The following is a 24,696-nucleotide window of genomic DNA, read 5'->3' on the forward strand; positions in this document are numbered from 1 at the left end:
GTCAGACTTGAGAACTGCTGCTGCTATGAGGAACAAAGGCATGGATGTCGACTGGAGCCCATGGGCTGCAGGTCATCCTTGAGCAGGGCACAGAGATGTGTCACCACCCTCTAAATATGCGCAATCTCCTCTGACACTGGTGCTCTGACATCCGATGGTATGTCATGTGGGGCCTGTAGATGCGTGGCCACCATAATGGCGGTCTCCCCTTAGGAGCTGCTGCTCACAAGTGGGGGCTTCTACATGGATCACACCTGCCTGTTGATATTGCCTCTGGCGCATACAGATCCTCACGTGCAGAGGATCACACAATGTAGGATGAGCCATACCTATTTCCATGTGATAAATAAAGTTGAACCCTGCATGTATTCGAAGGCTCCTAACAGGGCAGGGATTGGTGTTGACAGGTACATCAACTGCTTTCCTGGATCAACTTTGTGGCATGCCATGGCATTGCCCATCTTGGCCAACACTCAGAGTGGCACAACATGACCACATCAATTGCCCCCATGATCCATAAAACCTTAATGCTCCTACCCTTTCTGGCACCCTCTCCATCCACAGGGTGCCTAGTGTGCCATTGCCCCCTCACAAACACAGAGTGTACACTGTTAACGGAGGGATGGTATACGGTACCTCCCTTCATGCCAGCACAGCTTTCCCTCCAGTAATCCCAGACCCCCTCCCGTTCAGAATGCAAAGTGCGACCCCTGTGTATCTCCCCCCCCCCCCCCCCCCTTTAGGAATGCAGAGTTAGACTCCTGTGTATCCCCCACCTCCCCCCTTTAGGAATGCAGAGTTATACCCCTGCATATACCCCGTCCCACCTCCCTTTAAGAATGCAGAGTTAGACCCCTGCATATCCCCCCCTTCCTCCTCCTTTTAAGAACGCAGAGTTAGACCCTTGTGTATCCCCCCTCCCTCCAAGAATACAGAGTTAGACGCCTGTGTATGCCCCCCCTCTTTCCTTCCAGAATGCTGAGTTAGCCCCCTGTGTATCCCCCCCCCCCCCCTTCCATAATGCAGAGTGAGAACCCGCCAGCTTTTCAGATCATGAACGGGACGGCACATGACGGCCGTCCGTTCAACGAAAAATCCGGCAGTGTCAGTGGAGAGGTGGCGGGCTGCATAATCAGCATAGGTAAGTAATCATTTCCATATGTTGATTGTGGTGCCGCTGCCGTGAGGCGGGGGGGCCGCACCAAGGTTGTGCCGCCGCCGGTAAAATGCGGCGGGCCCGTCTTGACGTTGCAGGTCAAGGCGGCCTCTCCCCGCAGCATTTTACTGGCCCCTGTGCCGTGATCTGCAGCGTCGAGGGGCCGGTAAAATTCAGCCTATATTTTGTGATGTCTATTTCATTTCAGAACATAAAGGTGAATTTAAATGTCTCAAATTTACATACACAGTCATTATATATTCCTAGATCATTTAAAAACAAAACATTTCAAGCTTTTCTGTGTTTCTTTTTTCATTGATAGCTGCGAACAATCATTCTGGGAGTAAGTACATTTCAAAAATTTACATGCTCACTATTAGATGTAAGATTTTGAAACGATTAATTCATTCAGATTTTTAAGACCAGTATTTTGTTGTCTAGTATTAGGTTTAACAAGACAAAGTGGATGAAAGTTGATACAGTACATGCGAACAGTAATGACATTACACTCCTGAAACTATTAATAAAATCATTTCTAAATAAGGATGAAAATGGAAAAATGTACATTAGAAAATTAAGTGCAAGTAGAAAAGGTTGGAAATGCACAGCAGGTTTGTCAGTAATTGTAAAAAGGAAAGATGGTTTAAAGTTTTGTGTGTTGTCTGTTCAAAATATTGTTCTCGCCAGATGAGGAGGGGAGGTTTCAAGCTCCCCTCGTGCCCTCCCTCTTATTTGACTGCAACAGTGGCTCCTTTTAAACAGTGGCTGTACTTACCACCTCTGTGAGTGAGTGTTTTATCTTTTTCCTTTACTGTGATCTTGAAAGAACCAATTGGACAGGTTTTCTTGAGTTTAAACAAGAAAGAGCTAAGTTTATTATACTTAACAATCTAACCCCAAGATAAAATAATTTTTAAAAACACTACACATTCACACCAGAATCTCACACACACACTAATATATTACAAAGGGAAAAATAGATTTGGTGGTTGGATTAAAGTCCAGAATAAATGGAACTTAAATACACGGTCTGTGAAGTGGATGATCCGGTAGTCCTCTGGCTAAAACTGTATTCTTGAAGCCCTTGGCTGGTCAAAGTGCACTTTGACTGCTTTGCCCAGGGTTTTCTTGAAGGCAGACTGGTAGGTGGCTCTCTTTGCCTGGTCTCTGGCTGTAGCAGTCTGCAGGCTTGGAGGGTCCACAGTCGCAGACGATTTTCAAACTTGATGTTTCCTGGAGAGAGAGAAAGGGGAGCACATAGCCTTCTCTGCTGCTGCACACTCAGTTACTGCTTATCTTCTGTGAGTGTAACAAAACTCCCAGTTTTTTCAGAAATGGACAGAAGGTCCCATGGTTCTCTCAGTCCCCTTTGTTTATAATGAGGTCCAAAGTCTAAAATTCAAAGACCGCAATTGTTGACAACGCGATCGGTAGGTGGCGCTGTTTTGGCACATGCGCAAATACAGCATGTGCCACGAAAACGTCACAGCTTGCGACTGTAGCAGCTGCCAGGACTAAAGATGGCACTGCTCAAAGAATCACAGAGATGAAACCTAACAAACACGTGGCAGAATACAATGGCCGGAGTGGGAGAGTGGAGCGGGCCGGGGAGAGCACCGCGGGGGCCGGGGAGAGCAGCGCGGGGAGCGGGGAGAGCAGCGCGGGGGCCGGGGAGAGCAGTGCGGGGAGAGCAGCGCGGGGAGACCAGCGGTAGCGGTGCGGTGGTGGTGGGGGGGAAGAGAGAAGGGGTGGGGGGGAGAAAGAGAGAAAGGGGGGGGAGAAAGAGGGAGAGGGAGGGGGGGAGAAAGAGGGAGAGGGAGGGAGGGGGGAGTGAGAGGGAGGGGGGAGAAAGAGGGAGGGGGGAGAAAGAGGGAGAGGGAGGGGGGGAGAAAGAGGGAGGGGGAGAAAGGGGGGTGAGAAAGAGGGAGAGGGAGGGGGGGAGAAAGAGGGAGAGGGAGGGGGAGAGCAGCGCGGGGGCCGGGGAGAGCAGTGCGGGGAGAGCAGCGCGGGGAGACCAGCGGTAGCGGTGCGGTGGTGGGGGGGGTGGGGAAGAGAGAAGGGGGGGGGAGAAAGAGGGAGAGGGAGGGGGGAGAAAGAGGGAGAGGGAGGGGGGGAGAAAGAGGGAGAGAGGGGGGAGAAAGAGGGAGAGGGAGGGAGGGGGGAGAAAGAGGGAGAGGGAGGGAGAGGGGGAGAATGAGGGAGAGGGAGGGAGGGGGGAGAATGAGGGAGAGGGAGGGAGGGGGGAGAAAGAGGGAGGGGGGGGAGAAAGAGGGAGGGGGAGAAAGAGGGAGTGGGGGGAGAAAGAGGGAGAGGGAGGGGGGAGAAAGAGGGAGGGAGGGGGGGAGAAAGAGGGAGGGGGGAGAAAGAGGGAGGGGGGGAGAGAGGGAGAGGGAGGGGGGGAGAAAGAGGGAGAGGGGGGGGGAGAAAGAGGGAGGGGGAAGGAGGGAGGGGTAAAGAAGGGGGAAGTGGGGGGGAGGGAGAGGGGGGAAGGGGAGAGAGTGGGGGGGGGAGCAGCGGAATGGAAGAGGAGTGCATTTTTCTGTGCATGCGCCATAAACACAACAGCAAAAGACTTACTGGCCAGTCCCTGGACCCGGTGACACCAAGGTCTTCGCACGCTCGCTCCCCGCGGCTCTCTGCGGCCTCTCGCTTCCGGCCCTCTCCATTCAGCCGTTCCCTCCAGCTGCGGATGCCCAATCCAGTTTATTTCTCCCCTTCTCCACAGTACTTGAGGCATTGCAACTGTCTGGTCCCTGCATTTTGCATGCTCCCTCTCCCCACCCCTCCTTGCTCTCCCCACCCCTCCCCTTCTTCACCCACCCCTCCCTCTACCCGCCTACCAGTTGAATATCTGAAGTGCAGTTGCAAAGTCGGGGAACTAGCATGCAAAACAAAACCTCAACAATTCTGGGTTTAATTATTGAAAAGTTTTATTAAGTTCATTAAGTATCCGAGGAACTGCTGTGCATGGATACATGAGTGTTGTGTCCAGCATTCCCGTTAGACAGACAGGCCGTGTCTCTGCTATGCACAGCTAAAGAGATTGTTCCTGGAGAGCCTTGTGGTGAATGAACGCTTGGCTCTCTATTCCACTACTGTATTGTCCATGTGAAGAAGGCAAAGTCACAAGAGTCTGAGCTCAGTCTATTCTTGGTGAATGTTCCCCAAGCGCATCCCAATGTGCACTCCCAATTCATCCATAAATGCAATGTTCCTTTCCACATCGTGACCAGCTCCGCAGCATGATCCAGTTGCCTTCGTTGCTTGAATGCTGACCGTAAGTCTCGAGGATTGTTTTCTCGACGGCATGTTTTACATGAAAAGAAGAAAAGCAAATCAGAGTCAGAGCTTGCCTCCCACCATCCACTGAAATTACTGTTGCGCACACCTTTTTAAGTTCTGCAGTGAAGGCGCCAATGAAGCACTTATTACCCACGTCAGATGCAGGAATCATCACATCCTTGCGTCATCTCCTGCACTGCCTCCTTTGCTGGAATGCCGTCCTTAAGTGTCAAGGATTGTTTTCTCAAGGGCACATTTTACATGAAAGGGAATAATGAAAGAACATCAGTGTCAGAGGTTCCCTCCCTCCAATGAAATTACTGTTGCGCATGCTTTATGCTCTGCAGTATAGGCCAATGAATCACTTAGTACCCACCTCAGCTGTAGGAGTCAGGATGATGTAACTGCCCCTATCTCGTGATGGTTCAATGCTACTCTCAGGGAAACCATGAATGATGTGAGGGTGCTGGAAAAAGAAGCACATTTCTTTTGGACTATGAACATAAAGCAGGCCATTTAGCCCAGCTGTTCCCTGCTAGTGGTTATGCTACTTGTGCGTCTTCCCATCCATTCCCATTTAATCCTGCCTACTACTATCAGCATCATCTTCCATTTCTTTCAGTCTTATCTACCTTTGCCTCAAAGCAACACTGAGGATGCAGAATGGTGTGGCTGCACTCCCACCTCACCAGTTGTGTACGCAGCAAGAGCATTCACATTTGTGCTACCACTGGACACGGCATGCTTGTTTCTTTTAGTGCTCAGCCTCTTCTTACTGAATGTTCCCCAAGTGCTTGACCCCTTTGGACGCCTTCTCTGCTTGACAGGCAGCAGCTGGCAATTGCGGAGTCTCACAAGGCTCTGCATAGTTGTTTCAAGGGCGGATGGGGAAACATGTGGCTGTGTGTCCACGTGCACTGCTTGGATGGGTGCAGGAACAGGTGACTGTGTGTCCATGTGCACTGCTTGGATGGGTGCAGGAACAGGTGACTGTGTGTCCATGTGCACTGCTTGGATGGGTGCAGGAACAGGTGACTGTGTAACTGAACAGCAAGGAGAGGGTACCGCAGGTGGCGGAAGTGGAGCTTTGAACAGGCAGGCGTATGTATGGTCCATCAGATCATTAGGCCAGGGGGTGAAACGCTCAGGATCTATGGATTGTGGTACACGACTGATGTCCAGCGCATGGCCACCTCCATCCGAAGGTGCTTCCGTGCAATTGTTGGGCAAATTAATTGGCTCCATCTCATCAGCCAACCTTGTGTTTATGGCGCATGCACAGAAAAAGGCACTCCTCTTCCGCTCCGCTGCTCCCCACTCCCTCCCGAATTCCCTCCCTTCCCCCCCTCCCGACCTCCCTCCCTTCCCTTCCCTCCCCCTCCCTTCCCCCCCGTCCCTCCCTCCCTTCCCTCCTTTCCCCCCTCCCTTCCCTCATTTCCCCCTCCCTTCCCCCCTCCCTTCCCTCTCTCCCTTCCCCCTCTCCCTTCCCTCCCTCCCTTCCTTCCCTTCCCCCTCTCCCTTCCCCCCTCCCTTCCCCTCCCTTGAAATGTTTTCAGACCAACTTAACAACAGGGACTGGAGCACATGCGGTGCCCCAGACAATGTAAATATTTTCAGAGCAACTTACCTTGGAACAATCTCCTCTGTCTAATAAAAATGAAGCAAATGTCCAAAATGACGAAATAATTGAGATAAAATGCCCGACGAAACCTCTCCTTCCATTTTCAAAAACTCGCTAGTTTTTAAAAAGTTAACCGTAGGCTTTTTTCCATTAAAAGTCCAATGTAAGTTTCCGACCGATGAAATTAATATTTCTCATTTGGAATATGGGGTTTCCTTGACAATACTCATAAATCTTTCAGATTAGACATCAACCCAAAGTCCTGTCTGCCTTCTCAGGTGGACATAAAAAATCCAATAGCACTACTCAAAGAAGAGCATAGGCGTTCTCCTCACATTCTGGTCGACATATCCCTGCTAATCATAGCAGACTAAATAGTTACTAATCTCATTGCTCTTTATGAGACTCTGCTGTGCACAAATTGGCTGTCATGTTTTCCTACAAAACAATTCTGACTGCAGTTTAAAGTTATTCATTGGCTGTAAAGTGCTTTGGGCCATTTTGATCTCAAGAAAAGCACTATATGGTGCAAGTTCATTTTTTTTTTCTTTACAGATGCTGGTGAATCTAATGCTGATTTCCAGAAGTTTCTGTTTTTATTTAAAAATAGTGTTTGATACACTGTAATATTTAACTTAAAAGGAAAAAAGTGCTAGCAACATTTAGTGGAATATTCAGTACTGCACTAAAATGTCCATTTTTATTATGTCAACAAATTGTTCAATTTCTAAATCTTCATGTCATTGGGTGAGTTGTACATATGGCCAACTCTTAACTCCTAAAGTTGCAACTGCATAAAATACATTACAATTGTAGGCTTTTTTTTCAGTTTATGGGTACAAAGTCCCTCGACCTATTTTTTTCTCCTTCCATTTTACAATTTTCTTTCCTGCCTTCCTCCTTTCTTGAAGTTGTTGATTCCAGGCTTTGTTATCTTGAGGTGACCATTCTTAATGTGTGAGATGAGACAATGTATGAGGGTAGGCCACTCAACCACGGGACATCACAGTAGTGCCTAATCCCACCTTCATCCAATGTCTACAAAAATGCACTTCCAGCAGAGGTCAACGCATCCTGATGGGAGTCATAACTGATATTCCTCTCTTTAAACCAAAACCACCCAGGCCTATTTCAATAATTCTATTGCTACACCAGATGGGATCAGTTAACTCAACAAAGACCGGGTATCAAGCCTGTGACCTTACTGGTCTGTATGAGCCAGCTATTCATTGACAAACAGCTGAACCATCGGTGAGTTTAAACTTAGGGGTTATGTTAACCCCAAAACGGGTGCGATTGGGTCAGTTGAGAAGTTAAAATTTTAAGAATTTAAAAACTGAACCCAGCACGCCCACTTCCGGTTTTAACAGAGGCCGAACGGGGGCAGGCAACCAATCTGCTTTCAGGAGGCGAGTTGGTCATTGAAAGCATTTAAGGATCCTGAGGGCTTCCATTTTAACGGGATTAGGAAACCCACCAAATAAAAGACAGCAAGAAGGGCTGGATCCATAAGGTAAGCGCCTTTATAACACTGCTTGTGGGCTAGGACGAGCAGGAGTGTTTCCTCCCAAACCAAGAAACTACCCTATAAATCTCCCTGCAATCTGTCCAACTTCCCATCTGTTACAAGATTGTCTCTGTTTCTTTGGTAAAATATGTTTTAAGAACTTATATTTGAATTATGGACATTGAGTCATCTGGAGATTGCTGAACTTTGTGTTTTTTAAAAATAGGAAGGTCAACAGAAGGTTGGCTAGTAAACAAGTCTTACTGGAAGGCATCTGATTTCAAGTAAAAACAACAGGGGTTGTGCTTGTGACTTTGAAGGATGTTTACAGAGGGGAATGACAAGCCAATATTTATGGTTGTCATGTGACTTGCTGCTAAACAGTTTAGTTTCATTTTGAACTGTAAAAAAGCCAGTTGGTTTTTGACCTGAAAACAGAAAGAAAGTGTTGCTGTATGCCTGCCAGGAGAAGATAGCTGATATTTTTCTCCCTTTGAAGAATCCCTGCATCTTTAAAGAATTCCTGCATCAAGTTTTACTATTTCCTGCTGTATTTGAAGAAACTTTTACTGCTACATAGGAACAGGAGTCGGCCATTTAGTCCATCGAGTCTGCTCCGCCATTCAATATGATCAATGCTGATCTTCCACTTCAGTGCCTTTTCCCCACACTATCCTCATATCCCCTTATGTCATTTGTATTTAAAAATCTGTCAATCTCTGCTTTAAACATACTCAATGACTGAGCTTCCACAGCCCTTTGGGGTAAAGAATTCCAAAGATTCACAACCCTCTGGGTAAAGGAATTTCTCCTCATCTCAGTCCTAAGTGGCTTCCCCCTTATTTTGAAATGGTGTGTCCTGCTTCTAGACTCCCCAAGCAGGGGAAATATCTCAGCTGCATCTACCCTGTCTATCCCTTTAAGTATTTTGTAGGTTTCAATGAGATCACCTTTCATTCTTTGAAACTCTAGAGAATACAGGCCCGGTTTTCCCAATCTCTCTTCATAGCACAGTCCTGCCATCTCGGGACCAAGTCTGGTGAACCTTCATTGCACTCCCTCTATGGCAATAATATCCTTCCTGAGGTAAGGGGACCAAAACTGCACACAGTACTCCAGGTGCAGTCTAACCAAAGTTCTATACAATTGAAGCAAGACTTCACTACTCCTGTACTCAAATCCTCTTGCAATAAAGGCTAACATACCATTAGCCTTCTTAATTGCTTGTTGCACCTGCATGTTAGCTTTCAGTGACTTATTGAGAGGGACATCCAGGTCCATTTGTACATCTATACTTTCTAATCTCTTACCATTTAAGAAATACTCTTCACATCTATTCCTCCTACCAAAGTGGATAACCTCATTTTCCACATTATATTCCATCTGCCACGTTCTTGCCTACTCACTATGTCTGCCCAAATCCCCTTGAAGCCGCTTTGCATCTTCCTCACAACACACATTCCCATCTAGTTTTGTATCATCCACGCACTTGGAAATACTACATTTTGTCCCCACATCCAAATCATTGATATATATTGTGAACAGCTGGGGCCCAAGCACTGATCCCTGCGGTATTCCCCTAGTCACAGCCTGCCAATGCGAGAATGACCCATTTATTCCTACTCTCTGTTTTCTGCCTGTTAACCAATCCTTAATTCATGCCAGCATATTGCCTTCTATCCCAGGTGCTTTAATTTTGCGAACCAACCTCCTGTGGGGGACTTTATCAAAAGCCTTCTAAAAATCCAAATATACTACGTCCACCGACTCCCCTTTCTCAATTATGTTAGTAACATCTTCAAAAAACTCCAACAGGTTCGTCAATATGATTTCCCATTCATAAATCCATGTTGACTATGCCCAATCAGATCATTATTATCCAAGTGTCCATTTATCACATCCTTTTGAATAGATTCTAGCATTTTCCTAACGACTAATGTAATGCTAACAGGTCTGTATTTCCCTGTTTTCTCTCTCCCTCCCTTCTTAAATAGTGGGGTGATATTTGCAACCTTCTAATCTGCAGGAACCGCTCCAGAATCTTTAGAATTTTGGAAGATGATCACCAATGCATCCACTGTCTCCAGAGCTACCTCTTTCTACACTCTGACATGTAGAATATCAGGTCCCGGGGACTTATCAACCTTCAGCCCCATTAATTTCTCCAATACAACCTTCTAACTAATACTAATTTCCTTCAATTCCTCATTCCCCCTAATCCCTTGGATCTCTAATTCTGGGAGATTTCTTGTATCTTCCTCAGTGAAGACAGGCACAAAGTAATCATTTAGCTTCTCTGCCATTTCTCTATTCCCCATTATAAATTCTCTTGACTCTGCCTGTAATGGACCCACATATGTCTTAGCCAAACGTTTCTTTTTTACGTACCTATAGAAGCTTTTACAGACCGTTTTATATTTTTTGCTAGCTTACGCTCATATTCTGTTCTCCCTTTATCAGTTTCTTCGTCCTCCTTTGCTGTATTCTAAAATGCTCCCAATCCTATTTCTGGCAACTTTATAGGCCTTTTCTTTTAATCTTCTACAATCCTTAACTTCCTTTGTTAGCCACAGTTGACTGCCTTTACTTTTGGGGTTTTTGTGCCTTGAAGGAATGTATAGCTGCTGTAAACAATGTAATAATTCTTTAAAGACTATCCATTGCCTATGTACTGCCATACCTTTTAATGTATTTTCCCAATCCACTTTAGCCAATTTGCCCCTCATACCTTCATAATTTCCTTTGTTCAAATTTAACACCCTGACTCCAGTTTGAATTACCTCAATTTCAAACATAATGTAAAGTTCTACCACATTGTGGTCACTCATCCCTAAAGGTTCTTTTACAACAAGATTATTAATTATCCCTTTTTCATTACATAATGCTAGATCTAAAATAGACTGTTCTCTAGTCAGTTCCTCAATATACTGGTCTAGAAAACCATCCCTCACACACTCCGGAAAGTCGTCATCCACAGCATTAGTGCTCATGAGGTTTACCCAGTCTATATGCAGATTACTGTATTAGCCATGCTACATGCTTCTCTAATCTCCTGATTAATACCATGCCCCACACTACCACTACTGTTTGGTGGCCTATAAATAACTCCTACCGATGTTTACTGCCCCTTGCTGTTTCTTAGCTCCACCCAAACAGATTCCACATTTTATTCTTCCGATCTGAGATCCTCCCTTACTAATGTACTATCCCATCCCTTATTATCAATGCAACACCACCTCCTTTTCCTTTTTGCCTGTCCTTCCTAAATGTTGAATATCCATGAATATTCAGTTCCCAGCCTTGGTCACCTTGTAACCACATTTCCGTTATGGCAATTAGATCGTACCCATTTACCTCTATTTGGGCCTTTAAATCATTTACCTTGTTGCAAATGCTGCATGCATTCAGGTAGCGTGCCCTTAACCTTGTCTTCTTGACATTCTGCATTCTAAGCCTAATTGATGCTCGCCTTTGTTTCGCCTGCCTTCTAATGTCTCTTGCTACTTTTCTACCTCCTGTTACCAGCTTTACTTCCTTCCAATTTGAGCTACCCCTCAGGTTCCCATCCCCCTGACAAGCTAGTTTAAACCCTCCCCAACAGCACTAGCAAATCTCCCACAAGGATGTTAGTTCCAGTCCTGTTAAGGTGTAGCCCGTCCATCTTATAAAGGTCTCACCTGCCCCAGAAGTGGTCCCAATGCCTCAGAAATCTGATGCCCTCCCTCCTGCACCAATTCTGCAGCCGCGTGTTCAATCGATTAATCCTCCTATTCCTATGCTGACTAACACCTGGTACTGGGAATAATCCTGAGATTACTGCTTTGGAGGTCCTCCTTTTTAATTTCCTTCCTAACTCCCTAAAACCTGCTTTCAGGACTTCATCCTTTTTAATACTTATGTCGTTGGTACCAATGTGAATCACGACCTCTGGCTGTTCACCCTCTCCCAGAAGCATATCCTGCAGCAGCTCCATGACATCCTTGACCCTGGCACCAGGGAGGCAACACACCATCCTGGAGTCACATATACTGTTGCAGAAACGCCTGTTTGTTCCCCTAACGAACGAATCCCCTATCACTATTGCTCTTCCACTCTTCTTCCTTCCCTCCTGTGCAGCTGAGACACCCATGGTGCCACGGACTTTGCTCTGGCTGCACTCCCCCGAGGAACCATTGCTCTCACCAGTATCCAAAATGGAAAACCAATTAGCAAGCAAGATAGACTCAGGGGTCTCCTGCACTGTCTGCCTAGTTCTTTTAGGCTGCCTGGCAGTTACCCATTCCCTCTCTGCCTGCATGCTCCTAACCTACGGTGTGACCACCTCCCTAGACATGCTATCAATGTAGTCCTCTGGCTCACGGATGCACAACAGTGACTCCAGCTGCTGCTCGAGTTCCGAAACCCGGAGCTCAAGCTTCTGCAGCCGGTGACGCTTCCTGCTACATTGCTGCTATAAGACCTAAGAAGATCCTTGTTGCTGCTTCCTACTGTAAAGCCTGACTGGAGCTTTCTGTGCTGCATCTTTTGGAAGCCAGACTGATCATCAACATCGCCTGGAAAGAACTGTTCTAGGAAGATCCCATTGACAGCTGCCTATTCGCCTTTGGGACACCTCGCCAAAATGAAGGACTTCCTTCATACCTTCTTTTAAGCTTAAGTGTTTTTTTTAATTCCTTCTTTGTAACAGCTGTAAACACAAATCCCTTTTTTTCCCCAGTTAACTGGTTGGTTTTGTATGTGAGTATGTACGTGAGGGCTAGGATAAATAAGGGGCTTTAATATTTCAATTTGCCTGTATGCTTTATTATTGTTTAAGACTTGCTTTATAATAAAAGGATAGTTTTGTTATTTATTCAAGAAACCTGGTTTGTGTGCTTTATTCTGGGATAAAATAGAATATCTGATTGACTGTTTCGGGAAGTGTGGAAAATTTAAATATATGTTGTGACCTGTGGAGAAGTGGGACTGAATTAACAGTAACACATCTCACGACCTCTGACCTGCGATCTCCCCACCAACTCCACACCCTGTTATATCTCCAACTTGTCCCATTCACCCAACACCTCACATTCACCAGTTCCCTGTGATCACCGACCTCTTCCCGACGCAACTATGCTGTACCCCTGTGACCCCCCTCCCCAAACCAGGCACTCCTCCACCCACCCCCAACACTAGACCTACTTGCTGCTCCGCTGCAGGCTTTCCCACCCAACAGACTTGGGAAAGCCTACCAAACAGGCTAGCTGTCGGGCGAGAAACCTGGAGAAAAAAATTAAAAGACGTCCTGCAATAAAAACCCACAGAATGTTCAGGAAACCTATATTTCATTCATAATTCTTCCCTGCAGCTCTGAACACACAGCCCCATAAATATCAGGGCCATTGTCTCGGCTCACCCATGAAGGTATGAAAAGGTTACCAGCACCTATCAAACTGCTCCCCAGCATAACCTGCTCTGTTCAAGAGAGAGGGAAAACAATAAAGAAAGGGAGAATCCGTGACAGTTCAAGTCATACATGGGTAGGAGGGAGAAAAAGGCTTGATTATTAAATGGAAATTGGTCATTCCTCCTAGGTTATTTAGTATTCTTGACGTATGTGTATATATATATATATATATATATATATATGATATGAATATATCTGTATATTGTAGCTATAGCAATTATTTAAATGTTTAAATATTTTGAAGGAGAATATGATCCCTGTACAGTACAAATTTTGTTAACTTGAATTTTTAGGTTCATAGAGATCCCGAGGATCCAAATGTAAGTATTTATACGTTGTGAAAATGTTTATATAATACAATTTTAATTTTTATCTATGAAGCCAAATGGAAGATAACTAACTAGACTTAATCCCATGTCTATCTACAGAGCATAATTGAGTCTTACCAGTTTAAATTCAAGTACACTGCGGATGGGCCAAAGCTTGATATTTTAAGGTAATTAACTGGGCTCAATCTTTAGAAAAAGTTTCTCTTTATCTACGCTATAATATCTTTTAAACATCTCAACACCTCAATTAGCTCATCCCTTAAGCTTGATACTCAAGGGAATGCAAACCTCGTCTTTGCAATTTGTCGTCTTAATTTTAGTCTCACATCATTCTGGTGAATCTGCACTCCAAGGCTAATAGATGCTCCCTGAGGTGCAGTGCCCAGAACTGAACACACTACTCAAGATGTGATCTAACCAGAGTTTATGCAGCTGAAGCATAATCTCCACCCCTCTTTTATCCATCTTCAAAAAAAGGCTAACATTCCATTAACCTTTTAAATTAATTTTGTACCTGTCCACTACCATTTAGTGATTTATATACATGCACCTCTAAATCTCTCTGCTCCTCCACAGTCGGTAGTTTCTCACCATTTCATTTTAGAAAATATTCTGACCTATCTCTTAGGTCCAAAGTGGATGGCCTCACACTTCCTCCGCTCTTCCCAAGCCACACGCACATTGAACTCCATCTGCCACAGTTTTGCCCACTCACTTAATCTCTTCACAGGTCCCTTTGCAGCTTGACCCAATGGCTAGCAACACTGAAGGATGCCCTGGCTAGTCAGGATGTGAGTTCCTTGAGTCTTAAAATTTGAGTTTCAATTCATTTAATCATCATTCATGCACATCAAACTCAGCATATTTAAAAACCTGCATAACGGAACCATTTTAATATGTAATGTGATATATACTGATGCCATAAAAATGGATTAAAAGAAGCAGAAAATACAGAGTAGGTGGGGGTGAGGACTTTTTAAAATTGTATTTAAAAGACCAGAACAATTAGTTTATTTCGTCTGTTACGACCAGGTGAGAAAGGTGTCTAGCGGTCCCTCTCACCCTTCACCTGGTCTTACTGTAACAGGGTTTAATTTTAAACACACCATGTTTTTAGCTCCCCCTTGGTGAATTCTTGTTCACCACTTTCCAATTATAAGACAAAGAAACCAGCACAAACAGGCTTTCTTAGGTTTAAAGAAGAAAAGTTGAAATTTATTAAACTTAAACTCTAATTCGGTTAACGCCTACGGATACATGACGCACCCCACGCTAGCATGCATACGCAATACACACATGCAAATAGAGATAGAAAATAGTAGAAGAAAAATAAAGTGGAAAGGTTTGAGGCAATATCTAAAGAGTTGTTGTTACGGTTCTTCGGGTTCACTGTAGAGTACTTGATTGTAGGTAGATCTTCCTTTATGTTGGGGCCCAGTATTCTTCTTAAACCTTGTTCACTGTAGGAGACTTTTCTCTCTTGGGGTTCATGTGTCTTCAGTGGATTCAGAGGCTTGTGAGAAAGAGATGGGAGCAGACGGGAGTGATCTTCTCAGTCCAGGAGCAAAACAGTCTTTTTGCCCAAACTGTTCGTTCAAATTCAAAAAATTCAGATTGCCCTTCTGGTTGATCATGTGACTAGCTGGTTTGACCATGTTCGTTTGTGGATTTGGCCATCTTAGCAGTCAACCTGGAATGGGAGCACCCCCATCTTCAACGTCTGGTGATCAAAAGTCCATTGTGGGTTGAATGTGTCAGGGAATGGCTGTTTCGTCCTTCCAAACACTGTCTATTAATATGCAAATGTCGTTTCCAGCCATGGCTGATCTGTTTAACAAGTCCTTTCTCCACTCCAGCAACAGTTTAAAATCAATGTTCATGGCAAAGTTAATGTGCCTCATTCTTGGCAGGTGGGGGCCTAGCATGACACCTCCACACCAAGAGAAATGCAATGCGATTTAAGAAAAGCGCATTTCATTAAAAGGGTCGAGAGAAAAATGTAAGATACAGAAAAAAACGTGCATTTCTCTCATTCATTCCCATTCATTCATGAATCCTAAAACTTATGACAGCCTATCTTCTCTTGGTGCCAGTACTGCTTTAATTGCCCTGTTTTTGGCATCCCAATAAACATATGTTTTTTTGGGGGGAAGTTTCTCTTTTTGCCGATTTCCATGGCTGCCTAGGGTCTTTGTTCCTGCTGAGGTAATTTTTTTTTAAAAGGGGCAGTAGTGGGCGGGTCTATCCTGAACTCTCTTTCAATGCTTTGCTGAGTCATGTAAAGGTTTTTGACTTTGGGGGATGGGTGGTTTGCTTTTGTTCTGACTGTGGGGGAGGATTCTTTGGTAATCTCCCCTTTGTCTCAGAGGACACTTCTGCCTGCAGGTTTTTGTGCAGACTCTACTGCACTCCGCTGTGGCACTTCGACTAGGTGAGGCATCATCCTCACGTTTTCTCTGCCCCTAGAGGTCTTTCTTTGACTCTGCCGGTTCTTGTAAATGCTGTTAGCAACTCTGGTGGTGTGCTTCTAGTGTCTGCATTTATGTAGGAGGATGTGGGGTCTAACTTTTCACATTTTTCGGGGTTGGCTGACCAGACTGTAGGGGCTTTCATCTGGGATTCTTCCCAGACTTCCTTTAACCTGCCCTCTTGGTCACTTTTTCCCCTTCTCTTTCTAAACTTTTGCTAGCCTTGTGCCTGCCTGTCCCTTTTTGTTCTCAGCGGAGGTCCCTTACAGTTCACCAGCCCTCTGCTGGAGGGTCCTCCTAACAGGACTTAGAGGTGCAGGTTTCACTGTCGGTTGGGGTTTCCCCTCAACCTGGCACATGTGGCAACTCCTGCAGTACTCCACCACATCTTTGTGGAGTTTTGGCCAGTCAAACTGCTGTCTTATACGAGCTTTGGTCTTTCGGCCTGTACAGCCACTGTAGTCTCGTAGGCCCTTCTTAATATTTCTCTCTGGTACCTCTGCGGCACCACTAACTGGTGAACTACTGCCCATTCTTTGCTCTCAGGTCTGTGAGGCGAACTCCATTTCCTCATCAGTACCTCATTCTTTAAATTGTAGCAATCAGGGACTCCCTTTGCTTCACTTTCAGACTGGGCAGCCTGTGCAAACTCTCACAATACTGGGTTGGCTCACTGAGCCTCAGCTAGGGAAAATCCATTTAATTAATTCCCTGGGTCTCCTAACTTTCCAAAGAAAGTCTCGGACAGGCAGACCTCATGGTCATCTGCCTGCAGTGCCAATGCAGTCTCCGCTGGGGGAGCTGGTTTGATCATGGCCTGATCCACTACACATTCAGGGAAACTGCAGAGGTCTGTCTCCCACCACTGCCCTGTTTCTCTGACCTCCTGTGGTCTTTCTTTCACTACTTGGGGGCCTACCACCTTCACCCCCGCCAGATCATTACCTAGGAGCAGGTCAACCTTGTCCACAGGCAAACTAGGGACAATCCCTACTGTCACCGGTCCCGAAACTAGGTTGCACTCCAGGTGCACCCGGTGTACAGGTGCAGGCATACACTGCCCTCCAAAACCATTCACCACCATTTTGGTGTTCACTGCACTCTCTGGGGGAAAGGTCAGGCCTTTTCCCAGTAAAGGGATCTAGAGGCCCCTATGTCCCTGAGAATCACGATGAGCTTGCTTGCCCCACTCAAGGGGTATGGGGTTACACTCCCTTCAGATACAAAACCCTGATAAACCTCAGGAACCCTATTAAATTTTCCTGCACTTGCAGCAGTAGACCTCCTGCACTCTTACTGCAGTTAAAGCCCCAGCTTGTTCTGCAGTGCTTTCCATTAGGGTCCCTTCTTCACTGAGCGGGTGTGCCCTGATTAACCCGACAGATTTTCCCTTTAGGTTCCAGCAGTCAGCTCTTAAATGCCCTGCTTTATTACAATGGATGCACACAGGTCTCCGGGTCCCACTCTTGCTCACCGCACCTTCCTTTTTGGCTAGAGGAGAGCCCCCTGTGTCTCCTGCTTCCTCCTGTCCCAGGACTGCTTGGGCTCCCATCACCTTCCACCCTTTATCCCTTTTGGATTTGTGGGGGTGTCTAGGAAAGGTTCTCCCCTGGGAAACCGACTTATAAATTAAAGCAAACTCATCGGCCAGGACGGCCGCTTGCCAGGCTCTCTGGACCCGCTGCCCCTCTACATGGGTCTTTATGGAGAGTGGGAGAGACTGTTTAAATTCCTCTAACAGAATTACTTCTCTGAGATTCTCGTAGCTAAGCTGTACTTTAAGAGTCCTTAGCCACTGGTCAAAAGCCAGCTGCTTACTTCTTTCAAACTCCAGATGAGTTTGATTAGCGTGCTTCTTGAGGGTTCTAAACTGTTGCTGATTGGCTTTGGGTACTAATTCATGTGCCCCAAGGATAGCATTTTTGGTCAGTTCATAATTTGATGAACTCTCATCTGGCAACAGGGAATAAACCTCGTGGACTTTTCCAGTTATCTTGATTTGTAGTAAAAGAGGCCAGGTTTCAGCTGGCCATTTTAGCTGCCTTGCCAGTTTCTCGAAGTACACGAAAAACACTTCCACATCTTCCTCATTGCATTTTGGAATTAATTGAGCGAGTTTTAGCAATTTTGTACCCAGCCCCGAATTACACTCCTCCATATTGGCCACACTTTCACTGGGGTTACTCTATCGCCTCCAAGTTAACTCAAGCTGCTTTAACTCTCCCTCTTCGGATTCATTCCAGAATATTCTTCCTCTCTCCCTCTCCTCAAATTCAAGTTTCCTCTGTTCCAATTGTATCTTTACTAACAATACCCTGTCGGAGTCTGCTTCTAACCCTGTTTCTGCTTTTGCAGATTCAAGGAAAAATTTGTTGGCCACTAGCTTTAGGAGTTCAGACTTCCTAGCCTTGCCATGTACAGTGAACCTACACTACTCAGCCATTTTCCTCAACTCCTTCATAGACAGTGTTTTTAACTTATCCCAAGTTACTTCGCCCTGGCTTGGAGAGCTGCTAGCTTCAGTTGCAGACATGTTAGTATTCAAGGACAAACAAACACAAGAAAACCTGTATTGAAATCTTGCTCTTTTTTGATTGTGAACAATTTGGCTTCCCAATTCCAATTTCTCTTGTTTGTCTGTGGGTAAAATCCCAGACGAGCCCTCAAATGTCTGTTATGACCAGGTGAGAAAGGTGTCTAGAGGTCCCTCTCAGCCTTCATCTGGTCTTACTGTAATAGGGTTTAATTTTAAACACCCTGTTTTTTTAGCTCCCCTTTGGTGAATCCTGATTCACCGCTTTCCAATTATAAGACAAAGAAACCAGCACAAACAGGCTTTCTTAGGTTTAAAGAAGAGAAGCTGAAATTTATTAAACTAAAACTCTAATTCGGTTAACGCCTATGGATACACGACGCACCCTATGCGAGCATGCATACGCTATACACACATGCAAATAGAGACAGAAAAGAGCAGAAGAAAAATAAAGTGGAAAGGTTAGAGGCAATATCTGAAGAGGAGTTGTTACGGTTCTTCCAGTTCACTGTAGAGTACTTGATTGTAGGTAGATCTTGCTTTGTGTTGGGGTGCAGTATTCTTCTTAAACCTTCTTTTCTCTTGGAGTTCATGTGTCTTCAGTGGATTCAGAGGCTTGTGAGAAAGAGATGGGGGCACACAGTAGAGAGATCTTCTCAGTCCAGGAACAAACAGATTTTCTGCCCAAACTGTTTGTACAAATTCAAAAAACTCAGGTTGCCCTTTAGGTTAGTCATATGACTAGCTGCTGTGACCATGTCCGTTTGTATATTTGGCCACCTTAGCAGTCAACCTGGAATGCGAGCTCCCCCACCTTCAACGTTTGGTGATCAAAAGTCCATTGTGGGTTGAATGTGTCACGGAATAGCTGCGTTGTCCTTCCAAACACTGTCTGTTAATATGCAAATATCTTTTCCAGCCAGAGCTGATCTTTTTAACAAGTCCTTTCTTCACTCCAGTAACAGTTTAAAATCAATCTTCATGACAAAATTAGTGTGCCTCATTCTTGGCAGGTGGGGGCCTAGCATGACACCTGCTGCATCTGAAAATTTGCTTGCAATGTTAAGAGATCCCCCAAACAACTGCAATTGGCAGATGCTCATATTTGAGAATTGGAGACATAACTGGTTTTGTGGGAGTAGATTCGTCTGATTGGAAGGTTTGATGGACAAACTTAAATGATTGAAGAAAATGTAGTTACACAGGTAACTCACTTAGGCTCAAAATTCCATAAGCTTTTAAACAGCATAATTGTCTTGTGCCCAGATTATGGGTGTATTTGAGTGCAAATGTGGAGTAAATTGCAGGTCCATTGATTTAAATGAAGGCACACAACACTCTCAGTAGAATTGCAGGAAAGGCCACAAGTGTAATGGAATGTGGGAGGGGTGGGGGGAGGATTTAATGGTAAAAAACCAGCATAATAGGCTTCTGTTCAATTTTTCTGCCACAAAAAGTTTGTTACCTTAATTATGCACCAGAAATCCACCAGCAATAGCAAGGACATTCATTCCCAATGTATTTAAATTTGTACAGCAAAAACAAGCATATTGGAACAGAAGTGAGCCTTCAAGATACGAAGAAAGCTTCCATCCTGCTCATCCGTAAGCTGTTTGTCTTGATGCAGAGCCTTGAAATTCTTCCGAATGATGTGTCTCTGACAATGAAACTCTTCTATTATGATGAAGGTAAATTTGGTTTATTATTTTAAGAATTGTTTTATTCCCAGACATTTATTTCTTACTGGCTGCTTCCAGTACTTAAGTAGTTAAGTTCCAAAATGGAGGTTTTCAGCCTGTGCATTGTTCACAGTATTTTTGTTTTTATTTTGTTTCATGATTTTTCTGCATATCACATCCCCCACACAAAACTAGTGTGAACTCACACCTCTGGGTAACTATCCTCGAAGGGATGATTTCCCTGTAAGATGTTGTGTGACATCAGAGGTGTGTCATTCCTATGTAGCCATCCCCACTCCCAAGCAGTATAAAAAGGCTAGTCCCATCCTGCAGTGTTCATTTATTTCTCCCAGGAGTGAGTGAACATTGAAATTGCATATGCATGATATCTTTTTGACGTGTTTGCTGTAGTAGGCACGGTTCTATTTTTTCTTTAACCTTCTTCACTGTTCATCATTACTGATTGTATTTCACTGAGTTTCTGCCACATTTTGTCTGGTTCACTCAGTTTCTTCAAAGAAGAAAATTACCTTCTAAATTCTTCTCATCAAATTTTTTAACAATAACTAACAGCTGCATTGATTTAAATACTATGCAAAGTTTTTGTGGGTTTTTAATCATTGCATTTGGATTCCATTGTCTGTCAACTGAGTATGGCATTGGCTTCTATATTTGTCTGAACTTTCCAGCCTGTACCAGATGAGTTATCATCCAGTAGAGAATGAAAAGGATGCTTCACCTAGTACAACTGGTCCCATTTTGTTCAGGATCCAGTTCATTGCTCCATCAGTGCTCTCAATCAGTCAGTGCTCATTGAATCCACAGCACCCACTCATGGTGCTCAGATTCCCTGCAGTCAAGCAATGACACACTTTCATGTTGCACGGGCGGCGTGGGACTGCCCCAAGGTCATTTATTATTTGGTTTAAAGGGAGGCCATCCGTTATGTGATTGCTTTCCAAAGACCATAGCCTAGTTCTGGTCCATTTGCTACATGTGGTTGTTCATTCAAAGGATGAAAAAGATTCAGCAACGTCGGTGATCTGTCTTTGTACTGTCTGCACTGTTTCAAGATGTGGAGGTTGTCCCACAATGGTTCTTGCTTATGTTATGTTTTTCCTTTCCCCCTTTGTCTTACAGCTGTTTCACATTTTTTCGTTGCGTGCCATTCTTGTGCAGGGGCCATGCCAATTTTATATATAATACTGTGGATGCTGGAAATCTGAAATAAAAACAGAAAACACTAAAAATGCTCAGCAAATCTGGCAGCATTTGTGGAGATAAAATGTACTCGACCTGAAACGTTGGCCTAAATATTAAAAGTGGCAGGATACATAGGTGAAGTTTTGAACGGGAAACTGGGAAGACTGGGTTTCCCCCTCTGCTGTGGAGTTTAACTCAAAGAACAAAGAAAATTACAGCACAGGAACAGGCCCTTCGGCCCTCCAAGCCTGCGCCGATCCAGATCCTCTATCTAAACATGTCGCCTATTTTCTAAGGGTCTGTATCTCTTTGCTTCCTGCCCATTCATTTATCTGTCTAGATACATCTTAAAAGACGCTATCGTGCCCGCGTCTACCACCTCCGCTGGCAACACGTTCCAGGCACCCACCACCCTCTGCGTAAAGAACTTTCCACGCATATCCCCCCTAAACTTTTCCCCTCTCACTTTGAACTCGTGACCCCCAGTAATTGAATCCCCCACTCTGGGAAAAAGCTTCTTGCTATCCACCCTGTCTATACCTCTCATGATTTTGTACACCTCAACCAGGTCCCCCCTCAACCTCCGTCTTTCTAATGAAAATAATCCTAATCTACTCAACCTCTCTTCATAGCTAGCGCCCTCCATACCAGGCAACATCCTGGTGAACCTTCTCTGCACCCTCTCCAAAGCATCTACATCCTTTTGGTAATGTGGCGACCAGAACTGCACGCAGTATTCCAAATGTGGCCGAACCAAAGTCTTATACAACTGTAACATGACCTGCCAACCCTTGTACTCAATACCCCGTCCGATGAAGGAAAGCATGCCGTATGCCTTCTTGACCACTCTATTGACCTGCGTTGCCACCTTCAGGTAACAATGGACCTGAACACCCAAATCTCTCTGTACATCAATTTTCCCCAGGACTTTTCCATTTACTGTATAGTTCACTCTTGAATTGGATCTTCCAAAATGCATCACCTCGCATTTGCCCTGATTGAACTCCATCTGCCATTTCCCTGCCCAACTCTCCAATCTATCTATATTCTGCTGTATTCTCTGACAGTCCCCTTCACGATCTGCTACTCCACCAATCTTAGTGTCGTCTGCAAACTTGCTAATCAGACCACCTATACTTTCCTCCAAATCATTTATGTATATCACAAACAACAGTGGTCCCAGCACGGATCCCTGTGGAACACCACTGGTCACACGTCTCCATTTTGAGAAACTCCCTTCCACTGCTACTCTCTGTCTCCTGTTGCCCAGCCAGTTCTTTATCCATCTAGCTAGTACACCCTGGACCCCATGCGACTTCACTTTCTCCATCAGCCTACCATGGGGAACCTTATCAAACGCCTTACTGAAGTCCATGTATATGACATCTACAGCCCTTCCCTCATCAATCAACTTTGTCACTTCCTCAAAGAATTCTATTAAGTTGGTAAGACATGACCTTCCCTGCACAAAACCATGTTGCCTATCACTGATAAGCCCATTTTCTTCCAAATGGGAATAGATCCTATCCCTCAGTATCTTCTCCAGCAGCTTCCCTACCACTGACGTCAGGCTCACCGGTCTATAATTACCTGGATTTTCCCTGCTACCCTTCTTAAACAAGGGGACAACATTAGCAATTCTCCAGTCCTCCGGGACCTCACCCGTGTTTAAGGATGCTGCAAAGATATCTAACCTCAACATCCGTCATGTCCCTCTCCTCGGTGAATACCGATGCAAAGTACTCGTTTAGAATCTCACCCATTTTCTCTGACTCCACGCATAACTTTCCCCCTTTGTCCTTGAGTGGGCCAATCCTTTCTCTAGTTACCCTCTTGCTCCTTATATATGAATAAAAGGCTTTGGGATTTTCCTTAACCCTGTTTGCTAAAGATATTTCATGACCCCTTTTAGCCCTCTTAATTCCTCGTTTCAGATTGGTCCTACATTCCCGATATTCTTTCAAAGCTTCGTCTTTCTTCAGCCTCCTAGACCTTATGTATGCTTCCTTTTTCCTCTTAGCTAGTCTCACAATTTCACCTGTCATCCATGGTTCCCTAATCTTGCCATTTCTATCCCTCATTTTCACAGGAACATGTCTCTCCTGCACGCTAATCAACCTCTCTTTAAAAGCCTCCCACATATCAAATGTGGATTTACCTTCAAACAGCTGCTCCCAATCTATATTCCCCAGCTCCTGCTGAATTTTGGTATAGTTGGCCTTCCCCCAATTTAGCACTCTTCCTTTAGGACCACTCTCATCTTTGTCCATGAGTATTCTAAAACTTACGAAATTGTGATCACTATTCCCAAAGTAGTCCCCTACTGAAACTTCAACCACCTGGCCGGGCTCATTCCCCAACACCAGGTCCAGTATGGCCCCTTCCCGAGTTGGACTATTTACATACTGCTCTAGAAAACCCTCCTGGATGCTCCTTACAAATTCTGCTCCATCTAGACCTCTAACACTAAGTAAATCCCAGTCAACTCCTTGCATCTTTTGGCCCTGACAGGTTCTCGGCCTGGAAGTCAGCCTGATTGACAGGTTTGGCTCTCAGTCAGGCAGAAAGCACTCTGCAGCAGTCTGTAGGACCAGGTAGGTCTGATTTACAACCCTAGAAGGGGTGGTGGGGACCGATCCCTAACCCACAGGGTAGTCCGAACCTCGACCCTGGGAGCCTTGTATGGGGGAGGTGGGGTCTGATGGGAGAAAGCTTGTCAGGCCGGGAAAGAAGCCTTCCTGCTGCTCCTGGCCCACAAACAGTCCTGTGAAAGCACTTACCTTCTCCCCGAAGATGTCTTTGCCTCACTTCAGCTGCCAGTTTCCTGAGAAGAATTTCTATACTTTCAGAAAGAACAAGAAGCAAATACAAGTTATGATGAGCCTATCCAGCCTTTACTATAACCTTTTGACAACTCACCTCCAACCTTGACACTCCTATAGACTCTCTGTCCATCTGCCTATTAAATCTAATGCCTCTTCTCTGAAAACTCAGGATTTTCAGCGATGGTGATTCTCTCCCTGATGTCCTTCTATGGCGAGAAGGGGGAAAACACAATTTTACAGGCCTGTGCGTATCCCTGAGACCTCTACAATGTGAAGTCATGCATCCCATGGTGATTTGAGGTGCCTTTAAAAGAAGGGCGCTTGAAGACTAGCAGACTAACAGGAAAAATAAGTGGCTTTGAGTAAAGAAAGTTTTTGAGTGTTTTCAGATTTGCCTTTTGCACCCAAATAATGTGAGAAAGAGTAAGAGAGGTAAGGAGTTGTATGAAGCTGTATGAGTAGTTGAGGATGTATATGGATGCCAGAGCTTTGAATTATTTTGGCCACACTGGTGGGGACTTCAATCCCCAAAAAATCTCAGCATACCATGCAACAAAGCTTCTGTTTAACTTATTCAGTCACAATAAAATGTGATTCAATTCTGATCACATACCTAAAACATCATAACTTGTGATTTATCTTAATAG

General features: G+C 44.9%; 1 protein-coding gene across 1 annotated transcript in view; it reads left to right on the forward strand.

Moving 5' to 3' along the window:
- Positions 1–24,696, forward strand: part of LOC137372782 (HORMA domain-containing protein 1-like) — an 86,779-nt gene that overhangs the window by 30,673 nt on the left and 31,410 nt on the right. Inside the window, exons 6-9 of the mRNA XM_068037020.1 lie at positions 1,479–1,499; positions 13,306–13,332; positions 13,441–13,508; positions 19,879–20,030. Of these exons, the coding sequence (XP_067893121.1) occupies positions 1,479–1,499; positions 13,306–13,332; positions 13,441–13,508; positions 19,879–20,030 (268 nt within the window). The remainder of the gene's footprint in view (positions 1–1,478; positions 1,500–13,305; positions 13,333–13,440; positions 13,509–19,878; positions 20,031–24,696) is intronic.

The sequence above is a fragment of the Heterodontus francisci genome, chromosome 8 (genome assembly GCF_036365525.1).
Source record: "Heterodontus francisci isolate sHetFra1 chromosome 8, sHetFra1.hap1, whole genome shotgun sequence".
In the NCBI taxonomy this organism is placed as follows: Eukaryota; Metazoa; Chordata; class Chondrichthyes; order Heterodontiformes; family Heterodontidae; genus Heterodontus; species Heterodontus francisci.